The sequence below is a fragment of the Pezoporus occidentalis genome, unplaced genomic scaffold (assembly GCF_034315485.1).
Source record: "Pezoporus occidentalis ecotype Australia unplaced genomic scaffold, CSIRO_AGI_Poc_V1 ctg60, whole genome shotgun sequence".
In the NCBI taxonomy this organism is placed as follows: Eukaryota; Metazoa; Chordata; class Aves; order Psittaciformes; family Psittacidae; genus Pezoporus; species Pezoporus occidentalis.
Genome location: NW_026915944.1, coordinates 3726384 through 3752267, shown reverse-complemented (window position 1 = coordinate 3752267; position 25884 = coordinate 3726384). Strand labels below are relative to the sequence as shown.

At 45.1% G+C, this 25884-nt stretch overlaps 1 protein-coding gene across 4 annotated transcripts in view; it reads right to left on the bottom strand.

Annotated features, from left to right (window-relative positions):
• Positions 1-25884, bottom strand: part of AXIN1 (axin 1) — a 73373-nt gene that overhangs the window by 22754 nt on the left and 24735 nt on the right. For 3 of the 4 annotated variants that reach the window (XM_062639485.1, XM_062639483.1, XM_062639484.1), the window contains exons 3-5: positions 8077-8217; positions 1719-1970; positions 1516-1612 (exon numbers count right to left, since the gene is read on the bottom strand). In XM_062639485.1, the coding sequence (XP_062495469.1) occupies positions 1516-1612; positions 1719-1970; positions 8077-8217 (490 nt within the window). The remainder of the gene's footprint in view (positions 1-1515; positions 1613-1718; positions 1971-8076; positions 8218-25884) is intronic. The other variant, XM_062639486.1, reaches the window with a different exon arrangement.

Here is a 25884-nt window from a genome sequence, read left to right as displayed (position 1 = left end):
ATTTAAACCTTGTTTTCCCCTCCCTTTTTAAACTGGTTTCCAAAAAGGTTGCTAAAATTTAATGCTAAATAAAACTAATTAGCCTGCAAGGAACTGCTGCTGGAATGACACTTATTCAGTTCAACAAAAGAAATGTTTGGCAGATGGAAGTTCGTTAAAGCAGAGCTCACTATACATATTTAATGCTCCATACTCCGAGTTTATAACCTGCAGTTCACTGAGGCATTGGCAGTGCACACGATCAACAGAAAGGCACTATTATTTTTATCCAAAAGGTAAAGCCACTGACAAGCTTTGAAGTTGGAGAATATTCACTCAGTCGTTCCCACTGCTGGGGAACAGCAACAACAATAACAACAAAAAAATAAAGGCCAAGCTTTCAAACTTCAACTCTAACAAAGACATGCTTACAGTAAAAACGGCATCGAGTGAAATAAAAAGGCACCCAGCCAGCCTTTTCAACAGTGAGCACACTGTGAAAGCAACTGTGTGAAAAGAGAGGTGACTGAGCAAGGATGGCTAGTGAGCGTCCGCAGCCAGGGCTTTTATTGTCAACCCAGTGATCAAAGCACAGGAGACCCTCTTAAATCTAAGGAAAATAATCTAATTTAAAAGGCAAAACAAAGAGTGGTGGTTTGGGGTTTTTGGGTTCTTAAAAAAAACACCAAATCAGATTAAAACAAGGGTGCATTGCTGCTGGTATTGTGCTGCTTTGAGCAGGCAGGATGAAAACAGCTGTGTCAAGTTTGAAGGCACTTCTGGAGAAAGCAGATGGAGGCTGTTTTTCTCCCTGTTTGATTTGTGCTGGAGTCCAGCTGTCCAAAGGGGAAAGAAGCACCTTTATTCTCTGCTAGATATTAAATGTCACCTGTAACTTCTCACAAAAAGAAAGTAATAATAAGCAGAGCTGCAGATGGTGCTGCAGAGCCCTAGCAGTTATGCTCATCTCCCAGAAGCTGGCTGCTTACCTGGAGCAACTGGAGACACAGAGTCAGACAAATACTTACGCCTGCACTTTCTTTGCTTTCCTGCCTCATATCCCCAGGCATGCTTTGCCGAGTACTTGAGAAGAACAGGTTACAGCTGCCTTTGGCTGCCCAGTGCAGAAATACTGCTTGGGACAGTTGCATTTCTCCCCAGTTTACCTTGGCTGGGAGCTACATCATCCTCCACGTCCAATGACCTCCTACACCTTCCACAAACACCTTCAGCTCACCCGAGGGCATGTAACCTGCTTGCAGGTAAATGCCAGCCAGTGCTTCCCTTCTCCAGGAGAAACAACTGGCTACTGACTGAACAGTTAAGAAAAATTATGCTTTCTGGGGCAGCTCTGGATGATGAATTTGGCAGAAAACTACCAAGCCCTTTCTTAGAATGGTCCACATCCATCTTAAAACATCCTCAAATGAACACAGTGCTAAGGGCGGTTAAACTGGAGAAAGCAGAGCAACTGTATACTAGAGCTCTCACATATTTTGCATATTTACCTCTGGGAAAGGAGATAGTGCTACTTACAGGAATGTGAGGTAGTGGCACACGTCCATTTGCTTTGGCACTTTCTTGCATCTCTCTGCGATGCTGCTTTCGGAGTCTGTATGGTGGGATCCCATCTCTGCCAGAATAAAACAACAACAGGCCCTGCTTTAGTGCCTTTCTCTGATACATTATGTTCACTTAAGCTTTGCAACTGCGCAGTGTCAGGTAGGAAACCCCTTTACCTTTGAGAAAGGCTTGGCATGCCCAGGGCAAGTGCAGCAGAACAAGAGGAATCTATGTGGGGAATGATGCTGACCGAGGTTCCTGAACCAGCAATGCTCCTGGCACTGGGTACCAGGAGGGACTTACATGGTATCTGTCTGGAGCAGAGTGAGGTAGGGCTCCTGCAATCACTGCTCCTGACAGAGGGCAGGGAGAAGGAGTTGGACCACATCCTGGCACCTTTCATAGTTGGTTGCTTTCTCTTAAAGAGCCTGTAATATACACATTAAACCACAGAGCAGACTAGGAGAGGGAGGAGGAGGAGTGGGAGCTCAGTGAGCATCTACACCTTGCTTGGGGAACAAGGTATACATTTTTAAGAGGGCATGACAACTTCTCAAATGGCTTATCAAAGTGAAGGGGTAGGCTCTGCTGCTCTTACGATGATCCCCAACTCAGTCTGAAATTATGGGCTTGATACTGGAGTTACTGTGTGAAAGGACCTAGCCCTCTCTCCAGAGGAGGCTGGATGAGGTTAGGAAGGGATGCCGTAGGCAGTGACATCCAGTTCTATTCAGGTCTGTGCCCTTACTGGAAAAGCTGGCGACAGAGATCTCTGTCTCTGCAGAGATGAATTGATGGAGGTGGCAACGATCCTTGGTCCCAAAAGACCAGGAGCTGGGTCTGTGGCTCTGCCATGCACTGGGTGATGGTGCAGACCTGGTGTGCCAGGGCGCACGCAGGGCAGGGTGGACGTTGGTCCCAGTGATGGCATGTCGGGGGGGCAGAGGCACCAGGTTTCACTAAGCAACCCTAGCAGCAAAGCATCACTGGCTGAATATGACTGCAGGTGAAGAAAGGAAATGCATTCTTGTTCCCATCACTGTGACCAGCCTGCTTACATCCAGGGCGAGAAGAATGTGGATAAAGCAGAGCCCAGTTATGAGACAGGGTCAGGGGCCCATCTCCTGGTGACACCAGGTTATTTTGAGAAAAACCAATGAATGCAAAAACATTGCCTGGCAATTTGGAGCTTTCTTTTTTTTATTTTACACATTTCACTGATGCAGTAAAAGTAACTGCTTGGTAAGGATGTGCAATGCCACAGAAATGGGAGGATGTGAATGGAGGGATTTGGTTTGTCCAAAGTACCAAATAACTTCCATGCACGCACACTGTCTCCTTCCAACCCCACACCACTCTGAGCAGTGCAAACGAGCCAGTCCCAACACATATCACAAAGAAAAGATGTTTGCATAAGCCAAATGTCTTTAGCACCCACCCCCCTCCTCAATTGCCAAGCACAGCTGCTTCTCAAGAGCATAAACTAAACAGTTTAACCAGCAGATTTCTAAACTTGAAATGCCATTTGGCAAGGAAAACACAATATACTGTACTGCTTTGCCTGCAAACCTCCCGAGTTACAAGCACCAGCCTGTGCAAGGATGGTCACCATCAGCTTTCTTTCCCATTTCCATCGTACCTGCAGCCCGCTGGCTCTCTGGAAATGTGGGTGCAGGCAGAATTGCCACCAAATTACAACAGAATTCAATTTCATGCAGTAACTCAGGCATTCAAAATTAAATACCATTAAAACAAAATAAAACCTGTGATTAATGACAAGTGCTTTTTAGTAGGAAGACAAATGAGACAACAGAAAATTAGCCAGGCTAATTACAGCTCTGGCTAGTGGCTGCAGGTAATGCGGGAGGAGGAAGAGCATCACCTCCATTGCACCCGGCAGTGACACCTTACGGGAGCAGCAATTTGCCCAAGCGTTGCTATACCGACAGGTGATTACGATGGCTTTCATTAGCCAGCTTCATTTTCTTTAATGACAAACTTCCATTTGAAAAATAGCTTGAGAGTCACAACGGTTAGAGAGTTCCATCACCATGCAGCTTTTTCCAGGCTGGATGGCAATGAACAATTGGCAACTTTTACAGGAAAACATAAAACCCAAAATCTGGGGGATTATTGTAGCCATCACTGGTCGGCATCAATAGACAACATTCCAGCTTAACCGCCGCACAAAACCTGGTTGCCAGCAACTCGCCACACAGCCATTCGCAGGAAAAGAGGCATTATATTAGAAGGTGCAATTTTTCTTTCTTTCTCTCTTTTTTTTCTAATTCTCCCCAGCAGCAGTCCCAGCGGAAAGAGCGACTTTTGTTCCCAGCACAGTAGCGAAAGGCTGATAATGGCCTCTAATCTATCCAGCTTCAAACACATGTTCAGCCCTGCTGTGCTGCCTTTGATGTCATTTTAACTAGATTCCCCAATGCCACCTCTGAACTTGGAACATTCCTTCGTTCAATGTACTGTGCCAACTCAACCAGAGGAAGCAAATTCAAAGATAAGCACTTTAATTTTATCCCAACAAAACCTTATTCAATAGATGGGGGGAAAGCAAGGAAAACCAATACCGCACTTTTGTTTTCCTTTTGTCAGGTAGCTTGCTTTGAGATATTTTCAATAGATAGAGAAATATTATATATATATAAAAAAAAAAATCAAAACTTTTTTTAGAGCACATCTACTTTTAAAATAAAACTTTCCCAAACTGTTTTTCCTTGTTTCACCATGTGATTTTCTGTAGCACCAGGAAGCTCTGTGCTGAAATGCAACAGGGGGAGCAAGTCTTTCCGTCATTCATTTAATGATAAAGCAATTGGTTTGCTACTGGGGAACGTGGGGGTTTCCTCTCCTCTCCAAACCAACCTGCAAGAGCCTCTAGTGAGCAGGATGGTTTTGGTGTGGCTCTGCAGTTGGACTCTTCTAACAAGGGCTGTCTTTGCTCCTCCGTAGACAGGCTCCAAACCCAACCATCAAGCCTAACAAGTTGGAAATCACCATTTGGAATCTTTTAAATTAAAAAGCTGTTAAACTTGTTTAAATACAGCAGAACTCAAGGTCATTCTGAATCACTGGCCATAGGAAAGACAGGAAACAAATCCACAGCAAAACTGGTATTTTCTACCAATTCCTCTTACCAAAGCACCACTGTCACTGAGAGACCCTTCTCACATAAAGAAGCATGATGGGAAAATCACCAGGCATTTTGGCCAAAGGCCAGTCATCCGAGGAATAATATTTAATTCACAAGGTTTTTTGAAGGAGTTACTGCTGTCCTAAACCTCTTTGCTCCAGCAAATGGCCATCCATACTCTCAGGCAGGTTTGACTGGAATTGGGGAAGAGTAAGTACTCCTCCAGCCTAGCCCACCAGCATGGAGGGCTTCTCAAGCCCCTGGGAGAAAGCAAAGCTCTCAGCCAACCAAGATAAGCCAGGACATACAGTAAGAGCCAGAGGAAGGAGTATTGCTGTTTAGTTGGACCACAACACTGGGTTTAAGAGTTCACATTACCTCTTGTTTACCCATGTAAGCTCTTGCAGAAACAATGAAACATATGGACCTAAGGCATTTCTGCATCTGAACTGGAGCATCACATGGCAATTTAATGCATTTCAGCTTCTGCCTGTAGTGTTCCTACCTAGAGCTGCCTTAATTTCCTTCGAGCATCTCTGTTGTGACAACCCCTCCTACCCAGAGGCTGTTTCCTCCACTTGGGAAAAATGCTGTCCTTATGTGGGGGTTATCAGAGACAGCAAGAGCAGTTGAGGACTGTACTGCAAATGGTGCTGCAAGCCTGGGGCAGGTTCCAAGCAGCCCAGGATGGAGGCAGAGCCCCAACCCACCACTGACCCACCCCGAACGCCGGTGCTGAGCAACTCAGCCCCATGTGTGGCCAAGGCACTTTTGCCGGGCCAGCGCTTGCTGAAGCCTTTCACCATGTCCTCTCCAGACCTTCCCTCCACACAAACCAGCTAAAACAACACAGCTGCGGTGCCGATTATAAAAACAGGCTTCAACAGAGAGGACTGGAGCTGTTTTGCCTACAAGGGCAGAGGAATTCGTATGATACAGGAAGACTGAAAAATAATCAGTGGAGCGCAGGCATTTAAGAGCAATGATTTTTAAGCCACTCGAAAAGCAAACTCCTCCAGCAACAGCAACCAATAACATATTCGTTATACAAATTCAACCCATTACAATAATATTTACCAGAGCTTGGAAAGACATCCTGTTGAAAGTTTGTCTTTTAGACAAGCATGTTTGTAGCTGGTACCACAGAAATGACTTTAAAAAACACTCTGGTGAGCTGGGTGCTCCTGAAAAGCCTGTGCCTGCCTCCCTTCACTGCAACTCAGGAGGCCAGGCAGCCAAAGCATTGCTCAGGTCTTTGCTAGAGGCTTTGCATAGCTGGGCTGTGCCTGCAGCCACATCCAAACCCCGCACTCCCATCATCCATACAGTATCAAAGCTTGGAAGGGAGCTGGTGACACTAGAGAACAAGCAACTGCTCTATGTGTCTGCCTTCACTGATATGAGCTGGCCAACACTGAAGAGCGTGCCTTGCATCTAGCCATGATCTCTGTGCACCTGCCTGCTTCCCTGGTTTATTAGTGCTTCCCAATTAACTGATGTTTGCATCCTGATTGTCCAGACACATTCTCCTCTGATGGAGGGTCACAGAGGTTTCTGCCTTGGGATCGCACCCATTCATGTGCTGCCTTGGAGCAGAAGCCAGATTTATTCATTACTGAGCTTGACTGCTGTATGTAAACAGCACACATAGGGAAGAACCTCGCTCATCAGCAAACGAGGCTCTTATTGCCATTTTCCTCAGAGGAGGCCTAAATTCAAAGCACCAAGACATGTAAGTCTTGTCAAGCAGCAGGAGTCCCTTCTTTAACTTGCGTCTGGTTGTTCTTCATTTTAGCTGCCTTGAGCAATACTGCAAAAATTCCTTTGAAAATCAGGAGGCAGATAGGTTCTGCAATGCCACATAAAACCCGAACAAAACCTGCTACTGGAGTTCTAAAGCATGTAATGAAGAGCGAGTGCTGAAAATAGAAAGAGTTTTTGTAAGCCAAAGGTCAAGGCTGTACATCCAGAATCCCAGTTTGGGGATCAATCTGCATGCAGCCAGTTTAAGATGCACAGGAAGAAAGATCACAGGTTTACCCTTACAATTTTTGAGACTCACTTAAAATGAACCACTGAGATTGGGTTAATTATTAGCAGAAGTCAGCCCACATATCAGAAGTAATTAAAGTCCTAGAAGCATAGGAGGGATGGTGGGCATAGAAGTGATAAAATGCCCAAAGGAAAAAGGAGCAAAGAAAAAAGAATGCGTAAGACAGTCCAACAGAAATTATTCCCCTCGTGAAAGAAATAAATTATGGCTACTGAAATAAAAATTAGAAGGGTGAAGACTCCAGCATAAATGATCACAACTTATCGCAGGTATAACCATCAGTGCAACCCCATGAGCCTACTGGACCAGTGGAAAAGGAAGCGCTAAAAGCTAATTAATTTTGAAGAGTTCTTACATCTGTCTCTTCCGATAACTAGAAGTTACATGACCCCTGCTAGCTTCAGAGTACTCCTCCATACACATTGATGAATATGAAGAATTGCAGAAGGATGCAGCAAAGCAGCTGGACTTGTATCAAACAGAGCCTTCAATCAGCAGTCCTCTACAGCTTTCTGTCCTAGGGGTATCCTCCCACGCCCCTTTGGCCAAGGCCTGCCTCCACCATTTTGTAACATGGCACGGGTAAGCTGTAAGGAGCTGGTGCCAAGGAGCAAAGTGGACTCAACAGCTGATCCTAAAAGGCTCCATGTCTCCATGAAGCCAGACAAGCACACTACACACAGAATCCTCCATATCATGCTGCACACTCACCAACTCATGGTACTCACTGAGGGCTGTGGCACCCCTTAACAACATCTGTGACAAAGGCTGGAAAGTTGCTTCAACAAGGTCTGACAGCTCCTGATACTCACAGTGACACTAAACGAGCCTCTTGGAGGACTTTGTGTTTACAGCACTGAAGTTAATAAAACCCTCTCCTAATTCTGTAAACCTGTCATCTTTCGCTTGAAGAATCAAAGGGTTTCTGCTCTACAGAAGCATTTGCACTACTAAAAAAACAGACAAAACACTATTTCCCTCCAAATCCTTTTTTTTTCCATCACAGAGATGCAGTCACAACAAGAATCCCTTTTTTCTCCCTTTGCAGACCATCTTTAAGGAAGGTATCTCATGGGTAAGATACAGGGCACTGTCATGAGGATCAGAACTAGATAAAGCAGAAAAGATTTGGTGGGGCTTTATCAGTGCAAGTTGTGTTAAAGTGCACACATAAACTAGAACCGGTCAGTCACCAATCCTACTGAAGAGTAATCGCAGACTGAGCACAGTCTGGCAGCAAAAAAGCCCCCAAGAGAAGTACCCAGGTAAGTACCACTGCTCAAAAACCAAGTATGCTATTGTCCCACTTATTGTCCACCAGACTGGAATTACTTACACGCTGCTGTCTGTCAGCGACATCGTATCGGCATCACTGGACATGCTCTGCTGCTCGCTGTCATTGGCACTGGTTGCTGGTGCCAAAGCGTAGCCCGTGTTGACATAGTAAGGGTTAACAGGCTCTCTCCATGACCCATGTCTGCAAGAAAAATGAGAGTCAGATTAGAAGGACACAACCTTGACCATACTCTGCATCACTATGCAGTAGAACTCTGCCTGGAGCCCCAGCATCAATGACAGGCTACAGAGCAACACGAGTTCATACTAAGTTGCACTGACAGAACCACAAACAATTTGACTTGTAACTGGAAGGAAAAGGGAATTCATGGAGTAATGAAGATGATACTGTTAAGACATGCAGAAGGGAGGGAACCAGACTATACGGAAGAAGTCCAGTTCCCATCAGGATTTAAGGTGTCCATTGGCTAACTCCTTACCATTGTCATCCTATGAGCAAGGCAGGATGTTTAAAAGCAATCCTAGATAACAAGACAATGTTTTTCTCAGTCAAAACGGACTTCTTTGTTCCCACAGCAAGCGATACATAGTGCAGCTCACCCAATCTATGCTTGCTTTTACATCCCTCTTTTCACCAATATGCTTGCCAAGGGAGGAAGGTAAAGCAAGAAATGGCTGTTGCTCCCAATTCAGTACCAAAAGCTGACCTCAAATGTCACACTTGGGTACATCAAACACTTGCAAATTCCACCAGGAAGTACCATCTAATCACACCGGCTTTTCCAATGGACAATCTGTTCATGTATCTCTGGAGGCTTGTTTTTACACAACCACATGCCTTGTCCTGCAGACAAGTTATTCAAGTACGTGTGCATGCAGGCCAACATCCTTCTCTTCAAAGAAATGACAGGGAGACTGCCTGCATGAGCTAATCTGAGAAGCGAGTTCCTTGCTCAGGAGACCTGCATTAACGGTGAAGCAGCCTGTGAACCAAGCAGGTAAGAGCTCCTTCATGCTGACTCTGCCACTGGCATAGAAAAGCTACTGCTGCGAACGTGCCTGCAGCTCTGCTACACTGCAGGACAGTCAGGCCATGCAGGCGTCTTCTTGTCAATGCAAGTCATTTTGCAATTTGCCAGAAGGAAGAACAAAGCTGAAACATTCACACCAACACAGCGCCGCAGCATAATTTAATCCCCCCCTCTCCCTGCTTACTCTTCTGCATGAAGAGCAGCATTTGTAAGCTATCTCGGAGTTTATGAATTCCCGGGTTTTGTAAGCTCTGTTACCAGCTCTGAATCAGAGTCCTGTTTTAATTCAGATCACGAAGCTCATCGGCATGATCTTTCATTTAGTAACTCAGTAACCGACACCTAGTTGATGTGGTTTGTAATGGACCTTGAGCAAACACCTCCAAGGAGGATACATCACATAATTCATGCTTCCTCATTCTGCCATGAAAAGCTTTTCTGACTATTCAGTGGCGGTCAAAGGTATACAGACAACAGAAAACAAGCCACTGCCCTCATGAGTTTACATTTAGATACAACATGGAAACCTGTGAGAAACACACAGATGGAAGGACCAAAGGCAAGACACCAGCAAAGTTGGCAGTTTCTGCATATTTGCACAGAGTATAAAGGCAGGACAGCTACTACATGAACTGGGACTAGCAGGCAACCCATTTAAGGTGGAAGTTTGCAGAGTGATTTATATATAATATGGTACTTGGTGCACAAGGATGGAAGCATTACCAAAGTATTTTAAAATCTGAATTTGGCAAGGCTATAAGCCTTCAGTTAACACACTGCTCATACAGCTCTTATTCACCCTGCCCTTCTGCTCCTAGTCACAAAACCAAATTTCTTTGTAACAGGAGTCATGGATGCTCACTGATCACTAAGAAAAACCATACTGGTTTAGGTCCATTATGGGGTCAGTTAGAAATGAACTACCCTTCCAATCGCACAAACAGAAAACTAATACTTTGCTTGCCACAAACCAACAGAAACGCCAAGCTATTTCTCCTCAGATGATGAAGCTCAGTATAGCTGCTGAGCGGTGCAAAGAACATTCAAAACTGAATCAGCTGAGGTTTTTCATGATTGCTTGAGGGACAGGGTGCCTTGTCAGGTTTCTCCACACTTGGGTGCAATACAGAGTCAGCTGGGTACGAACGCTTCCAGGCTCCTTGGGATGGCAAGTCACCATGGACATCTTCCAGCACACGTTTTCTGTCTGTCACTGTAAATGTGCAGTGGAGCAATCTTATTTCTATATTCCATCAGATTTTAGAACAGCTTTCTAGGGCAAATGTTTAAGGCTGGAAATAATTTGAACAAGTTCACCCTGAAAAGCAAGGTATAATAAGTGAAAACCTTACCACCCCCCTTCACCAGTTCTCTCCTTGCATAACGGTCAGTTCTGAACATTAAAGGAGTGCTGGGCAGTGCAACCCTCCTGTCAAATCTTATATGACAGTTGCATGATGGAGCCTGATACAACCTCTTAAATTGAGGCAGGAATGATGGATAGCTCAGGCCTTCCCTGCGGGCAAAGAGAAGGATGCTTTTTGGATAACCCAATTAAAATACAGCACCAACTTCTACTGGACCTTCTCCCAGGACTCTCTGGAAGAGACATGGATTGTTCTAGCAGTATATTAAGAAAGCACTATGATATATAGAATAAAATAAATCAATTTCTCCTTTGTATCTGCTGAGACAAAGACAGAGCAACAGAGAGCATCTGAAAAGTTTGTTGGGTATGGGTCTGAGATGGCTGAAGGAACCAAGAGGGAGCATATGGATGCCGGGTGGAGGAGTCAGGATGGATGGGCTCTCCTGCAGCACTCCACAGGTGTGGGCTTCCCACTGAGGATGCAGGCAAGAGCTTGGTCACAACTGTTTTATTTAGCTAAAATTACACACTTAAGCATGTATACAGCAGGGATTAATTCCATTTTAGCTCTGCCTCTAATACATCAATGCAAATGTAAACTTTTGGTAAGCATAAGTAGATGGAAAGGGTATAGGATTTCAAAGCAATCATAACAGGTTACATTACTTTTGAGGAATCCATCTGTATTCAATCCTTCTCCTAATGTTCCCTCTCCCTGACAAGTCTCTTCAGCTGGCTCGTATCACTATTTGAATGTTTTGTGGCGTGCCTCTGAAGAACGCTTTCAACATCTATTAGGAGGAAAACATTAAAGGAACATGGAGTCTAACAAAAAAACCTGGTCACTTCTGATCTGGGAGGGGAGGCTGCTTTAAAAGGGATACAGGCACACTCAGAGAGATTTGAAATGTCAGCTAAAAACCTCACACACTGAGTTCTATGTGCTGATAAGGGCGATAAAAGGAAAGGTGAGCATTTAAAGTTAGACTTCACAAAAATTCCTGCAGACTTCCTGAATTTAATTTTATTTTTCAGACAGAAAAGGGGATGAACGTTTTTGAAATGAACACAGAACATTTCACACATTACAGAAATAAAGCTCCATGTCTCTTCTGCAGCTCTCAGTTGCTCAACCCTCAAAATAATCACATAGGGAACAATTATAATAGAGATCACAGTGACCCAAGTAAGTCATCCTGACCAGCTGCCTTTTCTTTGCATAAAGTCCTCCAATGATCACTGTAAATCCTGATAATGCTGACAAGGGCTAAAACTGTTGTAGAAAACCAGCAAGCATCTGCTTAGAGCTTCCTTCTACCTGTTAAGAGTTTATTTTGAATGATGTCTTGGCTGCATCCCATTGCCAAATTTTTCACCCCTCCAACAAAGACAGCACTTTGAACATTAGCACCATCAGATCTTGGAGCTTCAGTGTAAGTTAGAAGAGAAGTAAGGTCTTCTTTGGTCCTCCTGTGCTATCTGGAATTCCCAGTGCACTGCGAGTCCATAAAGGCATCCTTTTCCTTCTGGCCTGGGATCCCCAGTCTCTTTCACACAATTTCACCTGATGGCTATTTCAATTTTAAATTAAAGATGCAAAGTCCTCTCAGTTTTTGCCAAACATCTGCTCCCTGCTCTATGCAAAAAACACAGGGGCGGCAAGCTCTGGGGAAGAACTGCATCACCTTCACCATCCATGGTGGAAGATCTTACAGATCCTGCCCACAGAGCCATATCCATGCAGTACACTCCCTTTGCTTCTCAACAGTTACATACCTCCTTCATTGAAGTTCTTCATCAAGCATGGGAAAAAAAAAATCAACTAAGGCAAGAAGGAAACTGCCTGGGAGATGAAAGGCCTCCAGGTAACTAACTTCTGGAGAATTTAAATTTACACCGGAGGGAATAAGTTGCACAATGCTCTATTGGCAGGTCTGAAGAGACATGGGCTTCCCAAGTCTGCTAGCAGTTCCAGTGTGGCTGGAACAGCTCCCAGTCTAACAGGGAAGCTAATCAGATCTATCAGTTTCCATTGCTACCATCTTCTCCAGCTCCACCACTGAAGTTTTATGACACTGACATTTTCTGGAAGAAATGTTTTACTCAAAAGAACTGAAGCTGTGATGGAATCCAGGCAGGCTGGCAGTCCTCCTTTTGCAAGGGTCCTCCATCTGCCTGGCCCTGAGATAAACGCATCTCCAAACACCCTGGTGGCATGGTGAGGCACCTTCAAACCCCTGCACTACCAAGGAAGCAGCTGCTTGAGACATTAGATTAGCAAACCCAAGAGATAAAGACTCATGAAGCTGACAATCACAATGCTTTCTGCTTATGCTCCCTCTAAACAGTGCTTCCAGAAGATATCCCCCTGTGACACACTTGGAACCTACAGTCACCATGGTGGGTAAGGAGCTAATTTTTAACACAAGAAATCCCGTTTTCTAGAAAGCTTGAGCCCTGAGGCAGCTGATAATCAGCAAAATTCATGCGATGCCTTGGAAACTCTGAGCTGCAGAAGACATGGGGATGTTGGTAAGTCCCAGGGACAGATACCATGAAGCGGGCTCTGCAGAAACTGAAGATCTCTCACCGCAGCCAATGGCAGGTGGAGCAGCTCCTGCACAGCAAGGAGGAACCCCTCAGCAGGACACGGTTCCTCCTTTCCTGCTCTGGTGGGCAGTGTTTGAGCTGAGGGACGGTGCCCAGAGACCATAGACCAGGGCTGCAATCCACTGAGGCCCAATTACTGAGTCTCTGTGCTGCCACCCTGCATTTTCACACCAACTTCTGACAACTCAGTTCAAATTTACAGAGTCCTGTGTTTTTGAAGATGGCTATTTCCAGAGCTACTTTGCAGGAGGAAACCAGCACTAAGCACTACTCCCATCTGGCGTCTCTGGTCATTTTGCCTTCTTCATTGGAATGACTGTCTTAACACTGAGACATCCTTCCAGCTCAGTATTTTGACATCTCCCATTTACTGAGTGTGAAAACCTTATTTTTTTCTGTTTAAGAAGTTATGTACTTCCATCTAAGGTAAAAAAAAAAAAGCTTCCAAAATGACAGGTTGCTGAGTCTCTGGCTGGCCAGACATGATCAGGGCCCCCTTATTTCCCATATTTACATCTACCAACAAGCAGGAGACTGTCACATCCTTCACGCAATACCACATTTCATTATCACAACCAGTCAATCAAATTAAAAGCTGCACATGTTGGCTTATGATGTATGAGCTGAAGCAAATCCCTTCAGCATATTTAAATAGCACATGCTGACAAGAGTGTCCATGTGGCAGGGTCACCTTTAAACAAAGGATTAGAACAGCACCCACTAAGAAGTCTGGTTTACAAGATTACATTAATCTACCACCTGAACTGAGAAAGTGTCTGTTCCCAGTCCATAGTACCAACAACCATCACAGAAGTTGCACCATACTGGGTATAAAACCACTAGAAATGTCCCAAAGCATTCTCAGTATTTCCTAGTACATCACCACATATGTTTCGGAGACAAGAACAAAATGTCTACAAAGATGCAAAGCTGAAAACCTTTACTCCTGACTGGATTTAACCTGCACAAAAGACACAAAGTCTGCTCAAAAGCTTAAAATTGGGGATTTAGCTGATAATTTGATTGCAGATCCTTGGGGCTGCTCCACTTAAAACCTTTCCCAATTACTCTGGGTACTCAGACACTGCTGCGCATCTCAACTTTATCACTGACAATGTCAAGCTAATCACATGTGTTCTAGGCAAGGGCAGCTTCTTCAAAGATCACATCAATTCTGGACAAGTTAATCTGTTCTTTGAGGTCTCCAGATGGCTCTTGCCAAGAAAGTTCACTTCCAGCCCTGCAGCCGGCGAGCGCAGCGGCCCTGGCGCTCTGCAGAGCATTACAAAGGAACCAGATCAAAGTTGTGTCTTACAAAAAAAAGAAATCTGAAGTTTGAAAAGCAACAGCAGCCTGTCACTTGTAGGCTTAAAGATGACTTCTGCATGCTCCAGCTATCAGGGAATTTATGATTACAGTCTGGCTTTTAAGAGCTGATGAAAAAAACGACGCTCTTTAGCACTTCTTGCCTTTGCAAATCTGTATCTTCTGTGCTTATTCATCCTCCCACGCTGGAGGAAGACAGGAAATAAATAAAAACGTAACTAAAAGTACAGATAAGGGCTGCTCTTCCCTTTTATTCTAAAGCATTCAATTCCATTTCAGGACTACACAGGGATTATTTTATGGGGAGCTTCAGTAATTATTGTGAAGTATTAAAGCACAGTTACAAAAGCTAAATCCAAGATCTACCAGGCTGAGTTTCCAAATTCTCACTCCTTTGCAGTTACCAAGGACATACTGCTTCTCAGGGAAGGCTGAAGTACAGAAGATGCATGAATTGAAACCAATAATTTACATCACAGGATACAGCAAAGTGGGTGAGGAAAGTGGTTTAAAATTTGTCAGAATCTAGGAAGCTGAAATACAGGAAATAAACTGTTTGCCTTAGGAAACAAATAAAGACTAGACAGGCTAACTGCTGTGGCCGTATTGCTCTATAGCCATCTTAGCCTTCTTAGGAAACGCTTTCAGACAACAAGATGCAACCACTGTGTCCCAAGGAACTGCAGAACTAGTCCCTCAAGATTTCATCTGACTGTGCATTTGCAAATCAGCCCTCCCAGCTCCTCCTTCCCAACAGAGGCAAGGCTGTGCTCATTCATCACCCCAATGTAATACTATATTTTGTCCACTAGTTTTGGATTTAGAATCAAAACTGTAAAAACCCAGTTTCGACAAACAATAAAGTTGAGTCCTTCCTAAACACAATGCAAGTCTTCCCTAGGATAAAACCAAACCCCTCATTTGTTTAATAACTCAATGCACAAGAAATGGATTACAATAAAAGAGAAAATATGGGCAACATGATGCCTGCACATCAATTAACAGGATGTCTGGATCATCTTCCTAAAATAAAGTAAATGTTGCAGAACAGCTTGGTCCCTATCTAATAATAACAGGTATCTGCTTAGATTTATTGCAATATATTAGTCTGCATTTATACCATAACATAGTTGGTTTGTTTCGGGGTTTTTCGGTTATTAATTATGACATGATTAATATGAATCCTTATCCATTATGAAAGGCTGGCATTAAATAGGGACATTTTCTCTAAATATAGAGGATATTTGACTGCATTAATTGTGACGGAACAAGAGCCTTACTGCTTTGAAGCAGCCTGCTCCATCAGTCATTCAAAAGCCTTTATAGTGATTTCAGCTACAAAACCAGGGAAACCCCAGCATTTCCTGTGTGCATTTTGGATATCCAGGGTACACTGCTCCCTCCACAAGCCACACTCACCTCCATGTCATGGTCCCTGTCAGACAATACGCCACAGCGAGAATTATTTTTAATATCTTATTGGGAGGGACAGAATCAAGCCTGCACAGGGATGTGCTGAACACCCACACTCTTTGCCAGGAAACATTGCTCTAACAACTAACTGACATCAAAATGCACCCTGAACACAGTGAGAGGACCTTGACCCTGAGGACCAAATCCTCCTGACACCTCCAGAACAGGGAGGTCCTGCCCAGGATCATATGCATTAGGAGGAATGTCAGAATAGAAGCTCTAATGTGCTTTAAGGTCATGTTGTGCATTTAAATGAATACAAATCTTTTCAAATCACAGGGCCTGTCTACACGATCCCTGCAGCGTGCCCAGGAGCTCAGGTTCCCATCCCTGGGCAGGGGATGCCATGTTCCCAGCATGCTCCTGATGTGTTCCAGCTGCTCAATGGTTTGGGTGAGAACAGCTCAGAGCAACCCCCCCCCACCCCGGGGAAAGGAGTGGAACCTGAGTCCTCATCCCCACTCTTTGACTCTCCAAACATGCTCCCCGCAGGCCACTGGACTTGCTTGTGCAGACACAGGCACAACAGGGTGATAATGCACTGTCCCTCCCCCTGCTTAAACTGAGAGCTGGGGAAAATTCAGCAAGAGGCTGGTAGATGAGATTTTTCTGCTCTGCTAATTGGCTTCTCAGACTGAAATGACAACTATGTTTAATATAGCAGGTGGTTTTTTTTTATATACATGTAGGTGCTTCAGCGGTGGAACACACAGGAGCCATTTCAGACAGCATGCAGCACTGCCAGCTCCCAGCTCTCTGCTTTCCCAAAGTAAACAGGTGCTGGCGGAGAGGGAAAACGCTCTGCAAAGTACTACAGGGGTCTCTGCATAAGTTTCTCTGTCTTTGCTCCGTGGTCTCCCTTCCCTGGGAAAGCCAGCAGGGCAGCTGGGAGATGTGAAGGTGTCACAGAGCAAACAGCTCTTCCCAGAAGGGGCAATACATCTATCACATCACAGTGTAAAACCACCAGTGAACTCCCAAACCGTTCAGAGCTTCCCATGTCACGCCACGCAGGTGACCACCTGTCCCTTGCTCCCACCCTGCCTGCAGCCCAGGATGCTGCTCCCTCCACACACGGACTAAGCAGCCAAAAGCATCTCTCAGGTTCCTGGCTCTGCAGATACCCTGGCAACACGGCTTCCAGCCCAGAGCAACCCCCTCGCCTGCACAGCCAGGGCCTTCATGAAACAAATTACTTCCAAATGCCTGCCTCTGAGGCGCGGGGAGAAAGGGAAGGCCAGGTTTATACCTGGGTCTGCTCACACCCTAATGAAGGCAGCAGCTCCACTTAAAAACACCACTGCCTGCAAACTATCAAATTAATCCCAGGATTTCAACAGCTTTTCTTCATTATTTTTCATCTCAACCAAACCACAAATTTACTTAATGACTAAACCAGGCAAGCGAGTACTTTGTTTCCCAGGCAGCAGGAACCTTTCTAACGGGATCCAGGTTTCTAGAAAACACGTTCACCCAATGTCAGGCAAGGGAGAGGGTCCATGTCCAAGATGCGTCTGATGCTTTTTTAAACACCCCCAATCCCGTCAGCATTGTGGTTGGGGTATCTCTGAGTGCTGTGCCCGAGGAGAGGCGCTGAGCAGGGTGAAGAATACAATAAGAACACTGTGTTCCAGGAATGATTGAATAAAGGCAAGAGCATGCTTTTGGCTAGCAGCATTCAGTGCTGTAACTCCGTATGCTGCTTTTCTTCTCTGTCTGAAGCAATGTTGTTTGTCCACGCTTCTCTGAAATGGAAAGTATTTCCTCTTGCCTGCTTGTTCCAAAGAAAGATCTGAGAAGGCCTGGTTTAACCAGGCAGAACTGGGGATTCTCCAGTGCCTCGACAACTCTTTGCCAAAATTTCTGCTCAACAAGAAAAGGCTTACAAGAAAGAAATTACAAGCAGATTTCTCTGTAAGCTTAGTAACTTAAGACCAAGGCCCGTAGGATGAGTAAGTTTTTGGAAGGGAACAAAGCATACAGCTTTGGCCAATGACTCCAGACCATTTTCCTTCTTCCTACATACCTACAGAGCCTGTGGAGGGTCCAAGAACATCTTGGTACATCTACAGGTACATTCAGGTACATCTACAGGTACCTGAACCATGTTGGGGAATAGGAGGTATCAGAATCAAAGGGCAAATAAGACTGCCTGGGCTCAGCGTACCCTTAGATCACTGAAGCTTTTCAGGAGGGCATAAACCCCAGCATTGCAACCCGTTGTCTGTATTGCTTTCAGGGGTAAATTTCCTGATACTTAAATCACAACAGTGCTGTTGCTGATGACCAAATGAAGGGGAAAATATGCAACTTGAAGGGGTTCCATTTAACAAAGACTAGTTGCAGCTTTGACATTAAACTTCTTGCTTGTATCACTGGGACACGTAATGTAAGCTGAGCTGCACAACCACAGACTTGCTAGCCTCATTTAAATCCTCACCGAAACAATGGCATGAAACTCAATACTTACTACCAATTTATTGCCAACAAACTTGGTATTTTAATGAAATTACCAATTTGGGTGACAGAAGAAATGAGCTGATGTAACATTTTGAACATTGATGATGGACTTAGCACCTCAAAACCACCCAGGTTTGTTTCCAAAGACCTATTAATGATGAGGTGGGTTGGATTAGCAATAATTCTGCACAAAAAAAAAAACACAGAAAGATTATTTCACTGAATAAGGTCTGGCTCACCAACACACATGAAACGAAGAGGTCTGCCTCCAAGCAGAGCTGCTCACTGGTGTCTCAACTGCTACAGAAAGGATCCAAGAAATTCCCCCAATTGAACAAGAGCCTTTGAGGTGACCGAATTCTGACCTCAGCTGGTAACAAAACCAAAAACATGGACGGCTGGCAAGACCTGGCAGAGATAAAGCTGAGAGTCAGGATTTAATAGTGCTCCCAGAGGGGAGATTCAACTGATTAGAAACATTGTAATCTTCTTTCTCAGCGTATATTAAAGGTCAAGAAGTGGGATCAGATATTGGCAGCACATGAAAAAACAACTCAGTTGAGCAAAAGACCTTCACAAAGATGTTTCATACCTTCACATTAAAAATTCCTGCAAAGCCTTATTTAACTTTACTTCTATCTGGGGAACACATTCAAGTTCAAAGTCAAGAGACCATTAGATGAGGACAGAAAAGAAGATAACCCCCCAGATACTTCTGCCTCCAATCAGTACTTTATAATGAGCAGGAATTCTTAAGCATAGTTGACTGCAACCATGACAGATAAGTAGGTCTCATGAAACAGAGCTTCTCTAGCAGTGTCTGGAGTCTCACAAGCTCCCTAAATGGGGTCATTAAAGGATACTTTTTCCATCATGTTAACAAACAGCAGGTTATATCAACAACAAAAAATTGGCAAGCTGAAAAAAAACTTTTAAACCTCTGCTATCATTTATTGCTCAGCTCTGAAGAGATGTCAGCATCACAGCAAATGTGTAAATCCTAAATTGGTCTCTATTAGGAGCTCTTAATCTGATGTTGCCTTCTCAGTTCAAACTGACCTGGCCAATACAACTCAGTTGCTGGGGCAAGATGAGGGTGGACCATGTCATGCTATCCTTCTCACAAGGCCAAATAGTAATGGCTATACTTTTACAAATGGATCTAAATTCAGTGGCTGACTGACAAACCAAGAGCAGAGAATTCAGCAGTGAGATAGATGGAGATCAACATCTGGAGCCAGCCAGAGCAGGTCAGACTGCAGTAACTGTCTACTAAATATACCTATGACTGGAGTGTTCGAATGGAGTGTTACAGGCTTTTTAGAAAAGACAGGCCTGGCAGGCGGGGAGGGGGAGCTGCCCTTTATGTTAGGGATAGGCTGAAGAGTATGGAACTGTGTCTGGGGACAGGTGAGCAGTCCACAGAGAGTTTGTGGGTCAGGGTTAAAGGGAATATAGCTATGGGAGACATTATTGTGGGGATCTGTTACAGACCGCCTGATCAAGGAGAACCTGCGGATGAAGCACTCCATAGACAGATAGGAAAAGCCTCACGCTCACAGGCCCTTGTACTCATGGGTGACTTCAACCACCCTGACATCTGTTGGAATGTACAGCAACAAGCAATCCAGGAGGTTCTTCGATTGTGTGGAAGACAACTTCCTTCTGCAAGTAATAGAGGAGCCGACAAGGAGAGGTGCCATGCTTGACCTCGTGCTCACCAGCAGGGAAGGGCTCATTGGAAATATGATGCTCCAGGGCAGCCTTGGATGCAGCGATAATGAGATGCTTGAATTTGAGAACCTCAGGACAGTGAGAAGAGCGTGCAGCAAGCTCACTGCCCTGGACTTCAAAAGACCAGACTTTGGCCTCTTCAGGAACCTGCTTAGTAAGGTTCCATGCGATATAGCCCTAGAGGGCAGGGGGGCCCAAGACTCTTGGCTGATATTCAAGGATCACCTGCTACAAGCTCAGGAGTGTTGCATCCCAACTAGAAGGAAATGCAGCAGGAGGGCCAGGAGACCTCCTTGGGTGGATAAGGAACTGCTGAGGAAAATTCAAATGAAAAAAGAGGCTTATAATAAGTGGAAGCAAGGACAGGCAGCCTGGGAAGAGTACAGGGATGTTGTCCGGGAAGCTAGGGACCAGGTTAGGAAAGCTAAGGCCCAGTTAGAATTAAACTTGGCTAGGGATGTTAAGGATAACAGGAAGGGATTCACAGGTACATAGCAAATAAAAAACAGACTAGGGACAACATAGGCCCCCTCAGGAAGCTCTCAGGAGAACTGGCTACACAGGATTTGGAGAAGGCTAAGGTTCTGAATGATTTCTTTGCCTCGGTCTTCACTGACAAAGGCCCTGACAAAACCACTCAAGTCTTGGAAGGCAGATACAGGGACTGTGAGAATGAAGACCTTGCGCCCACTGTAGGAGAGGAACTGGCTCGAGACCATCTTAAAAATCTGAACGTGCACAAGTCCATGGGTCCTGATGAGATCCATCTGCGGGTCCTGAAGGAGCTGGCAAATGAAGTTGCTAAGCCACTGGCCATCATATTTGAGAAATCATGGCAGTCAAGTGAAGTCCCTGACGACTGAAAAAAGGGAAATATAGCCCCCATTTTCAAGAAGGAGAAAATGGATGACCCGGGGAATTACAGACCAGTCAGTCTCACCTCTGTGCCTGGCAGAATCTTGGAGCAGATTCTCCTGGAAGGCATGCTGAGGCACATGAAAATCAACAAGGTGCTTGGTGACAGCCAGCATGGCTTCACTGAGGGGAAATCCTGCCTGACCAATTTGGTGGCCTTCTATGATGGGGCTACAGAACTGATGGAAAGGGGTAGAGCAGCTGATGTCATCTACCTGGACTTGTGTAAAGCATTCAACACTGTCCCACACGACATCCTTGTCTCTAAATTGGAGAGACATCAATTTGATGGATGGACCACTCGGTGGATAAAGAACTGGCTGGATGGCCGCACACAAAGAGTTGTCAATGGCTCAATGTCTGGCTGGGGACCACTAACGAGTGGTGTCCCTCAGCGATTGGTGTTGGGACCGGTCTTGTTCAACATCTTTGTCGCTGACATGGACAGTGGGATTGAGTGCGCCCTCAGCAAGTTTGCCGATGACACCAAGCTGTGTGGTTCGGTTGATATGCTGGAGGGAAGGAATGCCATCCAGAGGGATCTTGACATGCTTGTGAGGTGGGCTGATGCCAGCCTTATGAAGTTTAACCATGCCAAGTGCAAGGTCCTACACCTGGGTTGGAGCAATCCCAGGCACAGCTACAGGTTGGGCAAAGAAGAGGTTCAGAGCAGCCCTGCAGAGAAGGACTTGGGGGTGTTGATTGATGAGAAAATGAACATGAGCCGGCTTCAGTGTGCACTCGCAGCCCAGAAAGCCAACTGTATCCTGGGCTGCATCAAAAGGAGCATGACCAGCAGGTTGAAGGAGGTGATCCTGCCCCTTTCCTCTGCTCTTGTGAGACCTCACCTGGAGTATTGTTTACAGTTCTGGTGTCCTCAACATTAAAAGGACATGGAACTGTTGGAACAAGTCCAGAGGAGGGCCACAAGGATGATCAGGGGACTGGAGCACCTCCCGTATGAAGACAGGCTGAGAGAGTTGGGGCTGTTCAGCCTGGAGAAGAGAAGGCTGCGTGGAGACCTCATAGCAGCCTTCCAGTATCTGAAGGGGGCCTATAGGGATGCTGGGGAGGGACTCTTCATTAGGGACTGTAGTGACAGGACAAGGGGTAATGGGTTAAAACAGGGGAAGTTTAGACTAGATATAAAGAGGAAATTCTTTTCTGTTAGGGTGGTGAGGCACTGGAATAGGCTGCCAAGGGAGGTTGTGAATGCTCTGTCCCTGACAGTGTTCAAGACCAGGTTGAACGAAGCCTTGGGTGAGATGGTTTAGTGTGAGGTGTCCCTGCCCATGGCAGGGGGGTTGGAACTTGATGATCTAAAGGTCCTTTCCAACCCTAACAATTCTATGATTCTATGTAACTAAGAAGGACCCCACTGGGAATGCTTCTCTCCTGAAGGAGGCATCTCCAGAGGTTCAAGGTGCAAAAATCAGTTCACCTAATTTAAAGAGGTATTAAAATGTAATGAAAAACACCTAAAGGAGGCAGGGAAGCAAAAAAATAAAATACTTCTTCTTTTAAAAAAAAAGAGTTGTTCATAAACAAATTGCACAGGAGCTCACAAGGTAGCTCCTGGGGCACTGCAACACCAGAAGGTCCAGCTAAACTCCAGACCAGAGCAGAGATGAAATACCCTAAATGTAGTGTGAGAATGTTAGAGCAGCCATCAGGAGGCCTATATACGCAGTTCATCCCATCACCATGTTTGGCCACTGCTCAGGGAAGTCCTGCGCTGTTTTTTTCTTGGTGCACTTTATATCAAGTAAAATTTGACTTCAAGAACTGTGCTGGGGTTTGTTGCTATTTTTGCCTTATAGAATTCTTCTGGTTTGGTTTTCATCCATTAGAATAGACAGATACAGGGGCTTTTACCTTTATTACACAAATTCTGCGGGATCTTTTCATCTGGTATGCATTATTGCGGGGATATATATGAAGTACCATGTCTATCTGAAGTGTTATAAAGGACCTGTTTGAACTCTCGCTCCATTCCTACATATCTTTATACAACTAAGACCAGTTGATGATTCCATTCAGAAAAAATGAGTGACAACACAAGCAAAATGGGTTTTGTTCTAAAGAAATTAGCCACTGTTTGGATAGAAGACAGCTGTATTGATTTTTTTTTTACCTCAGTTTCTTAAACTGTGTGTGTTTCCATTGATCTTATTTTATTCCCTCCAGAAATTCTGAGTACAAGGTATTTGCTGACATCCAATCAAATTCAACAGGGGAGGGAGGTCCCAAAGATGCTACGATAATTAGTGGAAACAGGAAGGTGTGGAGAGACTATTCACTGCTCTGAGTAAGGACAAAGCTGTGACCAGATCTCAGCAGAAAACCTACATGGAGAAGAGATTTTACAATCACCTCAAATGCTCCATCTGACAGCTTCCCAGGCACTGAAGTCAGCACAGGCCCATTGCAAAAGCCACATTCTGGGATCCCCAGTGCTTAATTCTGCATTTTGGATGGCCGTGGATGGGCCCAAATCACTTCCAGTTGACATGATGTATTATAAAATCACAGAATTCTAGAATGGTTTGTGTTGGAAAGGACCTTAAGATCATCCAGTTCCAACCACCCTGCCACGGGCAGGGACACCTCACACTGGACCACGTTGCTCAAGGCCCCTTCCAACCTGGCCTTGAACACTGCCAGGGATGGGGCATTCACAACTTCCCTGGGCAGCCTGTTCAAGTTCCTCACCACCCGCACAGCAATTGCTGCTACTGTTTTCTCCTTCTATTGCAAGTGGAGCCCAGAACAGAGCACCATGGCTAGCCTGACCCACTGCCATGTGCTGCAGTCATCCCAGCTGCCATAACTACAAATGAAATCCTGTGGATGAAGGAAAAGACTGTTATGAAACACCATGTGATAACACTGTGCATCAGACTTGCACTGTCCCATGTCTACATGGGGCAAATGTACTCAGCCCCTCTCTCCCATTTGGCTACATGAGTTCAATCACACTGTTAGGGCTGGCTCACAGCCCTCCCCATTGGAGGCAAACAGGGTTCTCTCCTCTAACCTGCCATTCATTTACACAAAAGGGAATTTCAGCCTATTATCAAAACTGGCTGAGTGGCTCAGCAGTATCTTCCTCCTGCAGAACGGTCTTGAACTAAGGCAGAACAGCACCTGAAAACTCCGGGAAGCATCAGAAAACCCCTTCCAGTATCAATATCCTGTACAGCCTCATCTCTTGCTAGCTCCCAACATCACCTGCTCACTGCTGGAGGACCTCATCCTCCACACCTCCCCGCCATCACTGCCCAAAAAGCCTTTTTTGGTTTTGCTAAGTGCATTTTCTGAAGGATGCGAGAGCTGCTCCCCTAATGACAAGTGTCAGCGAATCCAGAATCATCATCATCAGCAATAGGATTTGCAATTTCCAGTCTCTGAAGTCTTAGCCATGAGCATCATCAGAGCAAATACACTTTTCAGGATATTCCAGCTGCCAAAATTTTAAACCATCTACTACAGAGTTTGTGCAATTCTCCAATTTAATCAAATTGGACAGATTTTCACGTGGAGAGCAAAAGGTACGTTGAAGCTGCCAGCACCCTTCCCACCTCCAGCAACCCACCCTGCCAAATGATACACCCCCTCCTCAAAGTAGGAAAGCTGGATGGTTATCAATGAAAAGTAAATTGTAAGACTCTGACACAAGCAAAACACTGTAATTTCCTCCTCCTCTGTTTTTGCTAAAATTTGCCAAAATAATTAAGCCTTCAGCAAAATCTCAGCATGGAAGAATACCAAACAACACAGTCTGATAAAGATATGAGCAACTACAACAAAGTTTTATATAATGGGAAATGTTAGGCAACCATGACTACAGCCATTGCCACCAGCTCCACCTATAGAGTAAATGAGTGATATTTTAACATCACTATTAACTCCCCATGCCCCTGCAAAACTACAAGCGAGTCTGTAACGTGACTCATAATATCCTTGGCACACAGTTTGATCGCAAAGTTGATGAAAGCATCCGTCCCCGAACCTGTGTGTGAAAACTGTAGATGAATTAATCAAAACATGCAGGAGCTTGTGACACCAGTGTCTGAGCCTGCACATCTGCAGTGGTGAGACTCTTGCATGACACAATGCAACAGCAGACAGACCTGGCTGCCAACTTTTGCTGCTGGTACCCTATCACATCCAGGGAACAGTGCTTGCCAGAGGTTCTTGTTCTAGGACTGATCTTTCTGGACTATGTGGATATCCACAGCATGATGTAAAAATTCACATGGTGAGTAAGGGATAGAAGAGAGACTCTTCTGTTTTGCATGTGTATGTTGCTAACACAGGAACTGCTCAATGGCATCATCTTCTCTGCTCAAGATGGTAACAGACATCTCTGTATGCTGCAGAGAGGCATTTGTTGTACAGCTTTAATCAAATAATAAAAGAATTTATGAATTCCACTGCTGGCAGCTTATGGAGATATCCATATGCAGGATCACTTCACTACTTGCCTGCAGGCAGCAGGTTGACTGCCTGGTGGGACTGCCTGCTGAAGTGCCATAATTTCTGACCGTCAAATCTTCAGCTTCACAAGTCCTCCCAGTCTTACCACTGGAAGTGGACCTCAGTCAGAATAATTAATCAGGCTGCTTTCTTCAGTAGCAAGGCAGAGGGCTTCCCAAGCAGCTATTTCCTGACGCTAACCTGGCAAACCTCCCTTCAGGATGTTTCCTCTGGGAAAAGTTAAAGAATGGGTTGGGACAAATAAATATCTGCACAATTCCTTAATTGGGGCCAATTGCGGGAGATCAGGAGGCCATGTATGTTTGTGAGCAGCTGCCCTTGGGATCAGGATTTACTGCTGGAAACGGGGTTGCACTGAAAAACTTTGGCATTTTTATTGTCTGCTGCAAGCAGAGGAGACCTGGGGCCACAGCAGCTCTGAGGGCACTGC